This window comes from Pagrus major, chromosome 8, assembly GCF_040436345.1.
Source record: "Pagrus major chromosome 8, Pma_NU_1.0".
NCBI lineage: Eukaryota > Metazoa > Chordata > Actinopteri > Spariformes > Sparidae > Pagrus > Pagrus major.
The window spans coordinates 12,969,349-12,982,163 of record NC_133222.1 but is presented as its reverse complement, the minus strand read 5'-3'; the positions used below and the strand labels follow the sequence as shown (position 1 = coordinate 12,982,163).

General features: G+C 40.2%; 1 protein-coding gene across 2 annotated transcripts; it reads right to left on the bottom strand.

Annotated features, from left to right (window-relative positions):
• Positions 1 to 217: 217 nt before the first annotated feature.
• sergef (secretion regulating guanine nucleotide exchange factor) lies at positions 218 to 11,297 on the bottom strand. Of its 2 annotated transcripts, none has more exons than XM_073472898.1 (11): positions 11,240 to 11,297; positions 10,819 to 10,957; positions 8,534 to 8,686; positions 7,544 to 7,638; positions 7,131 to 7,191; positions 6,937 to 7,050; positions 6,311 to 6,373; positions 5,452 to 5,610; positions 5,200 to 5,366; positions 3,753 to 3,789; positions 218 to 1,377 (listed from the first exon to the last, which is right to left on the bottom strand). In XM_073472898.1, exons 1-11 carry the CDS (start codon positions 11,279 to 11,281, stop codon positions 1,187 to 1,189), a joined length of 1,221 nt encoding a protein of 406 aa, XP_073328999.1. In that variant the 5' UTR covers positions 11,282 to 11,297; the 3' UTR covers positions 218 to 1,186. The 2 variants fall into 2 exon arrangements, 1 of the variants encoding a protein (XP_073328999.1); XR_012179593.1 differs by having other exon boundaries at positions 1,325 to 1,377; positions 5,200 to 5,382.
• Positions 11,298 to 12,815: the final 1,518 nt, after the last annotated feature.

Genomic DNA, 12,815 nt, shown 5'->3' with positions numbered 1-12,815 from the left:
AACTGAGAGGCAACTAATGTCTGCCGTCTAGTGAGATTTCAGAGTGTGTGTTTTGAACACTGTATTTTGTGGTTAGTTATCTCAATAAGGTGTTCAGTGATCGTTTTGATTGGTTTGTTGTTTAGGGATTTTTTGTGTCTTTTTTGACCAATACAGTTCAGGCTTGTACAATAAATAGTGATAAATAAAAAAAAACACAGAAATTAACATTTTTCAACGAGTGTTGATTTATTTTTTTCAAAATAAACAAGGTAAAATCACATTAATTTCCATTAATGCTTAATTTCAGTGATACAGATGTTTTTTTATACTTAATTTGCATAAACACATAACATTATCAGAAAATAAACTCTTTAAAATAAATACGTAAATGACTGGAGACATGATCCATGAGCCATCCTGAATCCTGCCATTGCCCTTGACTACAGTCCTGGCTTCAGACCTGCAGTTGGTCCCTGTTGCTGCACTGCCCACAGCTCATAAATATGCAAGTTGGGTCAAACGCAGCGGACAAATTTCCCCCAAGAGGGCTTTAAAGAGTGTTCAGTATGAAAATGGTGCAATGAGACAAACAGAACATCAAAGAACGTGATACAGAGTGACAAAAATAGAAATAAGCGATGGACAGTTGCCAAAGAGAAAAAAAAGTGTACTTTATGTGTAAGTATTAAATCACAGAGATCTTTTTTAGTATGAAGTGCGGAGATTGACTGCCTCCTGACACTCAGGATCACAGCAATAAAATACTGACATGGGAAGATGGAGCTATAGCACCAGTGTAGCCAATCCCTCACATGATCCATAACAGACGACAAACATGGCAGGTGGACCAGGCGCCATAGGCCCGGCCATTTCCTGCAAAGCCACCGGCCCTGATCATGTCCATCAAAGTGATGGGCTGGTCAGAGAAATGATGGCCTCTGTCCACATGTAACATAACTCAGCCTGTGTGCAACCACACAACGGTATTTATGATGACTGCAGTTTAAAGTCTGACCTTTTGAAGGAGCTTAGGTGACCTATTGGAAGGTGAAAGTTACTGCATGTTCAAAGGCACTTAAAATAATCATAGATATGTGGCCTTTGCATCAATAAGCCACTAAATCAGTCAGAAATATGTTAATTCTGTTATTCTAGTCTCTGATTGCCTTATGCTGAATAAATAAATGTTTCTGCTCAGCTGCTACTAAAGTGGAGTCGTGGCAGAATTTTGTCTTGAGTCCGTCGTCGCAGCACACACAGCCATAGAGTGTCCGGCTCCACAGCCAATCAGAAGAGGTCTGAGACCAGAAACCAGCTGTGGCTGAAAGACGTCGGTCTGTGAACCGTCTCCGCACATTCCGTGTTCGTTCCAGCCCCAGGAGAGGAGACACCCCCCTGAAAAAGAGAGGGGTCATGGGTCAGTGGAGAGACAGGGCTGCAGCACTGTACCGTGTAGGATAAAATTAGCAGCCTGGAGAGAAAAAATAAAGTCTGGGTGCAGAAGACAGAAAGCACGCTATCACACACACACACCCACAAACACACAGCCTCTCTGTTCCCAAGACTGACACTCAGCCAGTAATAAAGCCTCCCTGCTCCTCACAGCTGGTGAGGTGTTGGTGGGTGTGGTCAGGTCCGCATCACCGAGGAGACACGTGCCATGGCAACACAGTTACCTAATAGGCTGCGTTGCTATGGCAACAGAAGCGAGCTTGCTTTCTCAAGGGTAACACATCTTCAAGCTTTCCCCATCTTGCAGCTGTGTGTCTCTCATGCCGTCTTTTCATTTATTTCATCGGGGGGTTTCTTTGTGTCTGTGTTTCCGGCTTGGCATCAAAAGGTTTCGATTCGCCCATGTGACACACATGTTTTCGCCAGTTAACAGACCAAGATATCACACCAAGCAGCTTATGTCAGTGTGACGTTCTGCCAGATACGGCTTTTTGTAATACAAACACACTCATTTTTAAGATGCTGCATGTCTTTATAAGTTGACTGCACTCGTCTGCATCTTTGATTATTAAGTAAACATCTCATTTATACAGGAGCTTAATGTGTTGAAATGTTTCGTCCTTTAGGGAAAAAGCCTTATTTTGGCACTGTGCTTAATTCATGGACTCGCTGACTGGAGTACAGCACATCAGTGTTTCCATGGCAACTAAGTGCCCGCGCAATATTCGGCACAACAAAAGGATCAAAATCAAGACCCTCAACCAAAAGCCATTTCCTTGTAAACAAACTCCTGGCATTTGGTTTTACATTTGACAGTTAAAAATCTCACACCTAATTAACAACACCACAGCGACACGATCTGCAGGACTTCTGCAACTTTTTTTTAGCTTGCCTTACATCATCATACTACAGGTACAAGTTAAAACAGGATCTGATCTAAGGTGTCTGTCCTCATACGTACCTGTTCAGTTCAAAATGTTCACATTAACAACAATCTTTCCTCAGATTGGATGAGCTGTGCCCACAGCGTCTTTGGCCTATCGCCCACCTCTGACCACCGATGATGAATTTCATACATGAGGAGGAGCACTTCCTCAGGTGCAAATGGGCAAGTGTTGAGCAGGCAACAGATATCATGAGCAGCATGCAGTGCTCTCCGTTCCTTTCCGCCTGACCTACTTCAGCACCAGAAATAGCAGCACTCAGGTCTCTGCTTCCAATCCTGTTTTGCTATTTCATTGCTCCTGCCACCTCGCTCGAGACAGGAGGAGGAAAAAGGGGAGGCATGGTGCAGGAGCGTGGTACACAAGGTTCACAAGCTCTCCCTCGACTGCTCCTGCTTTCTCATCACATAACTGAACTTCTGAAAGCACAGAGCAGTGCTTTGTGAGACCTGTCATTATGACGAACAGCCTGCGTTGATAATGTCTTTATCATAAAGGCATCCCAGTAAAACATTCAAATTCAGAACTTTAAAAGTGGATAGACACAATGTCCAGCGTTTCCTCTACAATGGAGCCCTGTGCTTGTGCTTCAATGTTCATCTGGCATATTTATATTCAAGCTGATGTTAAAAAAAAAAAAAAACTGGGTCACTGTTGAAAATTTAATGTGAAAGATTTTACTTCCAAAATGTTTTATAGTGGAAGTCTGTCGCTATAGGTGGTCTGGAGACTTTTGGCAAGCGTGGAAAGAATAAAAGCACTTTTGATATCTTGGTAAGCCTGATGAGAAATCACGATTGAAAGATTGCAATGTCTACGTCCTTTTCTTGCGTGGATAAAGGGAGACTGCGCTCCAAACTGGAAAAACATGCCTGTAAATGTGTGTGTGGTTAATTCAGCCCTTTTACAGGCCTGTTCTGGTAATTGCCTCTGTCAGTGATACCCATCTATCCGTGCTGTAATTACTTCCTGATGCAAAAGCCACAAAGCAATGACCTCAGAAATCCTCTACAGCATTACCAGAAGGATTAATATTTCACACTGATGTTTAACTGCAACGTATTAGACAGTTCCCTTACTAATGCTCTGCTACAGAGGGGAGGATGACTTGAAATAGTTCACCTATGTGTATTCTTTTACTTTATGTAGTTAGAGTGAGAGGCATGTTAGGCCAAAAGTGGAGTCCCTCGAGTCCCCCTAATAAGTTTAAACTATTTCTGCTTAATTTCTCTCTTCTTATATGTACCTTTTCAGTGCAGCTGTGTGCTATGTTGTCAGATGTTTATGCTTATCTATTTTCTTGCAAAAGGGCAGTTTTTGAAAATAACATACAAAAGAGAATGTACAGGAACTTTTTTAAGAGAATACACTCACCTACAATTGCGAGGTTATGTTCAGATCCACATGCAACCTGTGGAGGAAAAGATTTGAAAGGTGATTAAACTGCATGTTGAAGGCAAACAGCCTATGTTAAGACTGTAAAATCCAAGAATTGTTCTGCCAGCATGGATACTGAGATGCTTTGTAACCAAATTCTGCTCTGAAACTGTAATAAAATGCCATGTGTCAACATGTAGTCATCCAACTTTTATTCAAAACTGCACGCAACATGAGTGCACCCAGCACAAATAACATTAGTGACGATTACTTCTGTAAATACATTAGATGCTCGCTCGCTTCGCAGTGTATCATCGGAAAGTAGAACAGGAAAAACTGTAGCAGTTCATTCATAAAAGCTAGAGCACACTGCTGAGCTGTCCGGGGCAGTTAATGCAACTGTCTCAGGATGGCTATGTGTGCCTGCCTTTGCAGAAAAAAGGCCATTAAATTATACAAGGTTTAGGTCAGCAGTCTGTCCTCTTCAGAACTGCGACAGGAATTGATGGAACACATTTAAATTCTGATCCTGAAAGAGTGAAAACATATTTTGATTGCTAAAGCTTTACTAGCAATAAAAGTAATTTGATTGTGTACATATATCCTCCCTAATACAGTTTAAACTGCTCTGATAAAGCAATGCTTTTAATAAAGCATACAGCTGCCACAAACCATGAATAGAAACACATCCAATGATGCCTGAACCACTGACAGGTTGTAATTTGTTACTCCAGTAATGTTCATAGGCCTCATAAAAGTGTGACAGTTTACTAAATATTGACTCTGTGGGTGTGTATGTACAGTGTGAGGAGGACTAACATGGTAGGCTGGGCTGAGAGATTCATAGTCCACTCAGCTAATCCATCTTGCCTTTAGCTTTACACACACAAGGTGACTGCACCTTGACATATGCCGGCGCTGCTGCGATGATCTGTGCGCAGTGGAAGAGTGATCCAGAGCTTGCCCTTGCACGTCCCTGACATCCACTTTAACAGCGACGATCACAGGCCATACAGCTGCCATTTACGCTACGGGTTAACTGCTGCAATCCCGTGATGCTCACACATAACTGGTCTTATGGGAGAAGAGAGCTCTGCTTTCACTAAGTGTAAGTGGTCCTTTGGGAACATGTGTGCGCTTTACAGAGAGATGTAGAGATGCAAATCATTAAGAACTTGCTCTTAGCAGGCCTGGCTCTCATTCAGAGGTTCTGTGTTTCATCTCAAACAAAACAACCCTCAGCTCCAGTTTCTTTTTATTTGTGGTTGTTTGCTGCCTCCTGCTGGACTCACACAGACAGTTTCTGCTAAAATATGAATCTGAAGACCACAAAAATAAGAATCAATACAGTAATACTAATAACACTTAATCTAAAACAATTGTATACCGGTTTTGAATTGCCTTCTAGGCTTTTCAGTCTGTGTCCAACAATGACAAGTCTTACGTGTGTCGCTCCATGGAGAACTTCAACCTCTGCAGGGAGGCAAGCCTCCTGGTTTCCACCTCCAGCTGAAGGACCTGCTGTCTGCTGCTCTGGGTGCTGCTTCGTCAGGATTTCTCGGCCAAGCTGTCCATAATCTCCTCTGCCCCATGTGAACACTCTCCCAGTCTCTGATATGGATGATGACTTTATTTAGATATTACAACTGCACTCTTAAATCCTTTCACAAACATTATATGTGTCATTATGTCTCACCTGTCTGAGCTACAATGTGTGTCCAGCCACTCCACACACGGATGACTTTCTCTCCACCAAGCAGCGAGTGCTTCACAGGAGTGGGAGAGGACAGGAAGGGCTCTGTGGCGGTCAGCTGGCCGTGCTTGTTGCTTCCCCACAGAAACAAATTGCCGTCTCCTGCACACACGACAGGAGCGACATTACTCTTCATCCAGCAGAGGCAGCAACCATAAGAGCAGAGCAGTAATTGAGTGGCGCTGGTCAACTAATTACAGGACTGACGAAAGGCTGGAGTGATGTACGAACATGAAGTGGAAAACAACTCACTGGTTCATCCCGAAAGTAAATACTCTCTGAGTAAGATCTGTACAAACTACATTACATATCTGCTTCTAAATGATTCTTGTGTTTGCCTGCTGCACTTTAAGCCACTCAGTGAAATTGTGCACATCGATGAAATGCTGAATGGAGCACAGTAGTTGTGTGTTCTCTGTTTTTACAGGCTGCTCCAGTCCTTTTAGTTCCCTTAGAGGTTTGCTGTCCTCGATCTGAGAAAAAATCTGATTCAGCTGCATGCTGCTGGAAGATGTGCAGAGAATCCCTTTTCAACTAAACTTGAACTGTTTGTTAAAAAGAAGATTCCAGTACATTTTGAAGGGCACTGTGGCCAGTTTGAAAGCCATATCCTATTGTTTGTGGTGCAAATATCTTGCTGGAATGCTTGCATCCAAAATCAAGCCACTTTTTACCTTGGGCTGCTTTTTTTAAGTTGATTTGCTGCCTTGTATGTTTCCTGTGTTGACAAGCTTCCACAAATAGAACAATTCAGAGCCTTCATAATGAGGAGTAATGGTTGTCATATATGCTGACGCCTTACCTGTGAGGCACACGCAGTGCATTGCTCCTGCGGACACCAATTGTGGGGTTTTCTGATCCAGACCTGCAACATAGACAGAAATATCTGGTCACATTTATCAATACTCAAGGACATTGTAAGTGATTTAAGGCCTAAAAACTTTGTTTTCTTTAAAGCAGCTACAAGGAACATTCATTTTTTGTTGAGCACCACTGCCTCCTATCATAAAGATCTTGATTAGACTAAAATGGGCATTTGGTTTCAGAAGCGGGTGAAAGGAAGAAGCAGGATGCATGGTGATGAGTTAGTGTATCTTCTTGTGGCTATTACTGTAATGTGACGATGGTGAAACGAAGTAAACTTTTGCAGCTTTGGTCCTTGGGCTGTAAGACTCATGAAAACTTGTTTCTTCGCCATGAAAACAAGTTTTAATTTTAATTCTTTCCGACCTGACTAAGTCGGAATCCAACCCAGTGACAAGCGTTGAGAATAACTACATAAAAATAAAAATAGCCAATCTTCTTGCGGATGTTTCGTTTGCTATGTAGGTCATATAGAGACATCAGTATCGAATTGATTCTGTTTCATAACAACTTAAAAGTTTTAGTACATTTAATTACTTCTATTCAGTACACAGTTTCACTCACCTGGTACCAGAGTGGGCACCATAGAGCTGAGGTGTGCTGGAACAGGCTGTGGACTCAGTGCTCTCTTAGCATGACTGAAAAGACCTCTTCCCCACTGATACACACACCCTGAGTCTGAAGGTGGACCAGAAAATTAGGGTTTGTAGATTGACTGTAAAAGAAATGCACTGAGAAAGTTTGTGATGCAAACTTACGTGTTACAGCTAGTGAATGTCTGAGTCCTGCTGCTACACTCACAACTGGCTCCCTCAGACTCTGAGAATAAAACAGCACAATGACATCAGCTTCAAACAAACTGATCAAAGTGATCATGTGGTGAAGTTGGTTAATTATCATGTTTTTTAAGTTTATTGTAGTGTGATAATACATGGTACATATGTTTTTGTTTAGATATAAAACAAGCACTGATTGGTTCCACCTGTCTCAGTCTACAATGAGACTCAACTGAAGTGGACCCTTCTGGTGTTTAATTGTGTTCTGACTACACATCCACTGTTTATCACTGTACCTTTGAAATCGGCATACCCTCTTGCACAGTCCTTTAGCAGGTATTTTGCCAATATTGTGTGGACTAAATTATGTAAAATACCAGCGCTCATGTGCTCACCTCAACAACCTGTAGATCTGCACAGTGTGTGACTGTCTGACCAACACCAAGTTGTCCGAAGGCATTGGAGCCACATGCCAGTACTCGACCATAATCTGTTAGTGTGACATAAAAAGAAAGGAAATATCTATATGAATAAATGCACTGAAATGTTCAACATTTGGATGGTTGGAAGGTAGTACCAGGCTTCCTCAGTCATTACCAATTTTAACATTACTGCGCTATGGATTCTGGGTAATTTCCTCAAGTAAACTCTGCAAGATTACAGACTTGTGGAACATGTGGCTTCAGGGAAAAACTACTCTGCATGGAAGCCCTTCGACTTTTTCTGGTTTTAGGACAACCCTTATCATGCGTGATGAAAGGCAGATGTGGGAAAGATTCCCATGGTTATGACAAGTATTTGTATGATGATTCTTATTATTGTACAGCTGGTTGCATGAGGGTCAAAAAACACTATGCAGTGAAAATGTTGCCTTACATTCATAAAATGTAGATTCAGAAGTTTCTGTAAGTTTTTGCTTTTCAGACATTTCTGTTTCAAGAAGTGCCACGGCGAATACATTGCTGCTTTAAAAAAAGCTGAGTCTCCCAGTCGTAATTACAAACTGGATGTTGGCATGAATGATGTTTACAAGTTGGAAACTAGTAATTACTGGTAATGTACTCTAATGTAGTTGGATTCTTGTAGATAGTAAGTCATATTACCCACTGATCACACTCTTTTGCACTTATACTCCATTACATACTGATTAATCTGTATATTCTTACATATCAATAATTTGTTTTTATGACTTTAAACTTCTGTCCCGTCTATTTTTTGGCTGCTGTGACAGATATTCCTTGAAGAATAAGTCAAATGTAATCTTGTCCTATCCATTATCCCTGCCTGAAAGGAACATCTCTGGGTAAAGACTTAATCTTCTATCCTTCTGAACCTAGTGGACATGTAACACAAAGCATCACATCCTGGTGAGAAATGGTGCTTACCAGTGAGGAGAAGAGTAAAATCCCAACCACAGGCTACTTGTGTGACCCTCTGACTCAGGCTGGGGCAGAGCTGAAGAGTTGAGATGTCTGCATTGTGGCCAAGTCCCAGCTGGCCTCTGTCATTCTGTCCGCACACAAATACCTCTCCATTCTCTGTCCAACACAAAACACACCACAAACATTTGGGAATCATGTAATTTATTGTTGGTAAGTCAAAAAATAACCTAAAGATCGACAATGCACAAAGCATAAGTTGGTTTTTCAGATGCAAACATTTAAGTTAGACAGTTACATGGGGACTGAGGGAAGATGAGGAAAAAAACATTAATTAACAGCAACATACTGACTCCAAAATGTAAATGTATTTCAACAGACAACAGTTTTGTTTTTTAGTAGCCTTGTACCTACATGTGATGTGTGCATAATTTAAGGTCGGAACAATAAAGATATTTTCGTGGATTACGATAAAAAACACTCATGATAAATTGATCAAGGTGAATTTCCATTATCTGGATAATTGTGAATATCCTCACATTAATAATTTGAAAAAGCTGCCTAGCTCACTGATGTACTGGTATTGGTTTCCTGACTTATTGTCTAACCCTGTCACCGTGGCTGAAGGCATGGCTTGCAAATTGTATCCCACACAAAAACCAGTAAAATTATAAATGTGTAAATATGAATTGAAATCATGAATTCCAAACTAAAAAACAACAGGTAGATGAGGGTTACCACCCTTTATTTATCCTGTATTCGTGCAGAAGGACTTCATGATTAATTAACTTTCTTTGTTTGTTTTTCACAAAAAAAAGATGCATGTCCTATCTATGATGCAATAAAAATAACAATTTCCTAACATAGTGATTTCAGAATCTTTAATTGCAATTTTAGTTTAAATTTTAAAATTTTACGAATATTTTGTTGATTACTGGGATAATTATATTGGACAGGATAATCGTGACATGACATTTTTTTTTATATCGTCTCATGTCGTCATTTGTTACATTCCTAAAATGAGTTTTAACCAGGATAAAAATTAGTGTAGGCAGTTTATGTATTTTTTTCTACACTACACTACAGAATTTTTGAGTGAAACCTGTAACCCAAATTGCAAAGATGTGTATATTGTGATTGTTTGTTTTCTTTGGCTGTATGTTTTTCCAGAGATGGGTATATGTATCTTGCTGTATAATTTCATGTGGGGATGGGCTAAAAGTTGACATTGTAGCAGTCCCATTGTTTGAGACTTGCTGTCTCTCTTTGTTTTGGGCTGATTTTCCAAAATCCCTCAAGCCTAATTGCAGGGGATTCAGATCATCTGTGCGCAGGGTGAGGAAATTGACTCCTGATTGAGGAGTGGAAGCAGCTTGGGGCATTTCCCTCCCAGCCAGTCATGGTGTGATGACACCCTTTTTGTGAAGGCTTAAAAGAGGTGGGGAATGGCACACAGGTGGCTCTCAGCCTCATTCTGAATCTGTCCCTGACCCATTGAGAACCTCGTTCCCTTTAGAATGCCAGCCAGAAACTCTGGTCTGTTTAGGCCCTGTTGGATTTTCTTGGCTGCCCACATCAGCTGCCCACATCAGTCTAGTAAGGAAACTGTTTTTATTTGGGAACCCCTATACACCTTCAGTTTTACATTTTATTTCATTTACATGTTTTTTGTTATATTTTTATGTAGGATGGGCTGGCCCGTAAGCAATTTACTGCCAGTACCACCACAGCATGACAAGGAAATAAAATTAAACCAATTAACTGGTTTAAAGGTGCACTAGGTAGTTTTGAGGAAGAAATATTTTAATCAGAGGAGAAAGAGCTTGATTGACTTTTTTTTTTCTATTATTATTATTATTATTTTTTTATGCCCAAACAAACTAAATAAACACGCTTGTTTTCATGACTGAATAAACAAACTGACCTCATATTTGGCAGACTCTGTCACCCTGCTAGCTTCAAACAGTGTTCTGGGACTTTATTTTCCTTTGAGAGCTTGTTTATTCAGTTATGGAAAAAAATGAACATTTATGAGTTTGTACTATTGCCTTAATAGTATTGTAAATGTAAAAATTCTGAGTTTGAATTTCTTCTCTAAAACTACATGGTGCCGCTTTAACTAAATGCAAACATGATCGACACTTAACTAATTTGTCCAGTAGGGAGCGCCACATGACCTATGTATTGTTCAGACTTTGCTCACATTGCATCACATGTCATCAGTCGGACAGAGGCTTGAATTTATAAGAAAAACTACAGTTTAGGAGCAAATAGGTGAAACCTCAACTTACCCGTGACAACCACCGAGTGACCCCCGCCGCCGCTGACAGCCCGCACTGCCTTGTTATGTAGAGGAGCGGTGTCAGAGAGCCGGGGATCTGACAGGTCCTCCACATGTCCCTGTCCCAGCTGCCCGCAGCTGTTGGCTCCCTGACAGACATGGATATTAGTTTTACTAACACTGAACAGGACTCACTGAGATAAATGCTGAGCTACACGTTAACTTAAACTTGACGGCTGCTTGTTTCCGGTCACTTATACTTTGGAGCTAACGCTACTTCGTTGACTGTTAAGCTAACGTTAGCCAAAGTGCTGCATTATCGTCCCCCAGTCTGCTGTCACTCTGTCGGTGTTGAGTATTTGAGATCATTAAAGCTACACAGCCAGAAATGAACAACTTTCAACACTTTAAGAGCGAAGACAACAACTTACCCAAGACTGTAAACAAAACTCCGGCCGCGAGCTCGTTTCCATGGAGCACCTAGTTACCAATGAGTACGTCCGAGTTTACGACACTGTCGTAAAGCACACAGCCAACGGCTCTGTTATATCAGACACATTTTTTTCAGATTGAGATTGGGATGTTTTGAGCACAAAACAAAGGAAATCATAAACATTTTGCACTCGCCTCCCAGAACCTCGCTGATTTAGGGACCATCAATAAATTACACTGTTGTTTGATTTGCACAAAAATAATGTTTCTTCATGCTGACTTCATGATGTTAATGAAAATTATGGTAATAAACAAAACAAAAACGAAACAACATGTATTGTAGCACACTTACTTTGATTGATAATGTGTTATGTATTTATTTTTGCAAAATATTTGTATAAGACCATGGCTTTTTTTGAATAGCTTCCATGTCATGTGACCCAAAACAATGCCGAACTGTATTATTAAATGGGACAAATAAAACACAGCTATTTTTATTGGATTTGACTGATTCTTCTATTTTATATGAATATTTATTATGAACAGTCAGAATTTCTTTTCAATAGTTTCCATGTCATGTGACCCAGGGACTCCAAACCCATGCCAGATTGTATCACTACACAGGCCACATAGGACACACCTCTTCTTAATGGATTTTACTGCTTCTTTTATTTTATATCAACATTTTTATCAAACTTCAGCAGTTATTTTTCAATAGCTTACATGTCATATGACCAAGTGACTCCAAACCAATGCCAAATTGTATAACTAAATGGGACAAATGAGACATACCTGTTTTTATTGGATTTTATTGCTTCTTCTAATATATATGAATATTTATTTGGAAAATTCATGATTTTTTTTTGCAATAAATGCCATGTTATGTGACCCAGTCAATCAAATTCAATGCCAAAATGTCTTCGTATACTGGTTGAATGAGACACAACTGTTCTTTTGGATTTTAGTGGAATTTCTTTGTTTGATGAATATTTAAAAGAAAAATCACAATTTTTAGTGAATACACCCCAAGGTGTTTTCAATACCTTCCAGGTCATTTGAGCCATCAACTCAAAATCAATGGCAAAATGCCTTGTTATACTGGCAGAATGATACACACCTGTTTTTATTGGATTTTAGTGGAATTTCTATTTTTCATGAATATTTTAAAGAAAAGTCACAATTTTTCATGAAAACATCAGACGATTTCTTCAATAGCTTCCAGGTCATTTGACCAATTGACAAGAAATCGATCACAAATGTCGTCCTATACTGGTTGAATGAGACACACCTGTTTTTTTTCAGATTCAAATTCAATTTTTTTTAGCTGTGACCATTCAGCAACAAAAACTTAAGAAAATGAATGTTGCCAATTTTTTCCAGTGTCTCTTGGATGTTCAGGACAAATTCAAACACAATGCAGTGCAAAATGAGCAATTGGTTGAGTTCAGTATACCCATACAGTAAAGGGCCTCAGGTTGGACTTGAACCAGGGGCCACTGCGGCAAGGACAAGGCATTTGTAGGTGGGACACCCACCCTACCAACTGAGCTAAAGGGGCATCTTCTTTTTATGAAT

Bases quoted from the DNA above. Each gene is read 5' to 3' on its own strand.
- sergef (XM_073472898.1), bottom strand. From the start codon at position 11,281: ATGGAAACGAGCTCGCGGCCGGAGTTTTGTTTACAGTCTTGG. The intron at 7,051-7,130 runs GTAAGTTTGCAT...GTCCACCTTCAG, and splicing joins ACATTCACTAGCTGTAACAC to ACTCAGGGTGTGTGTATCAG. The intron at 5,611-6,310 runs GTAAGGCGTCAG...TCGTGTGTGCAG, and splicing joins GCACTGCGTGTGCCTCACAG to GAGACGGCAATTTGTTTCTG.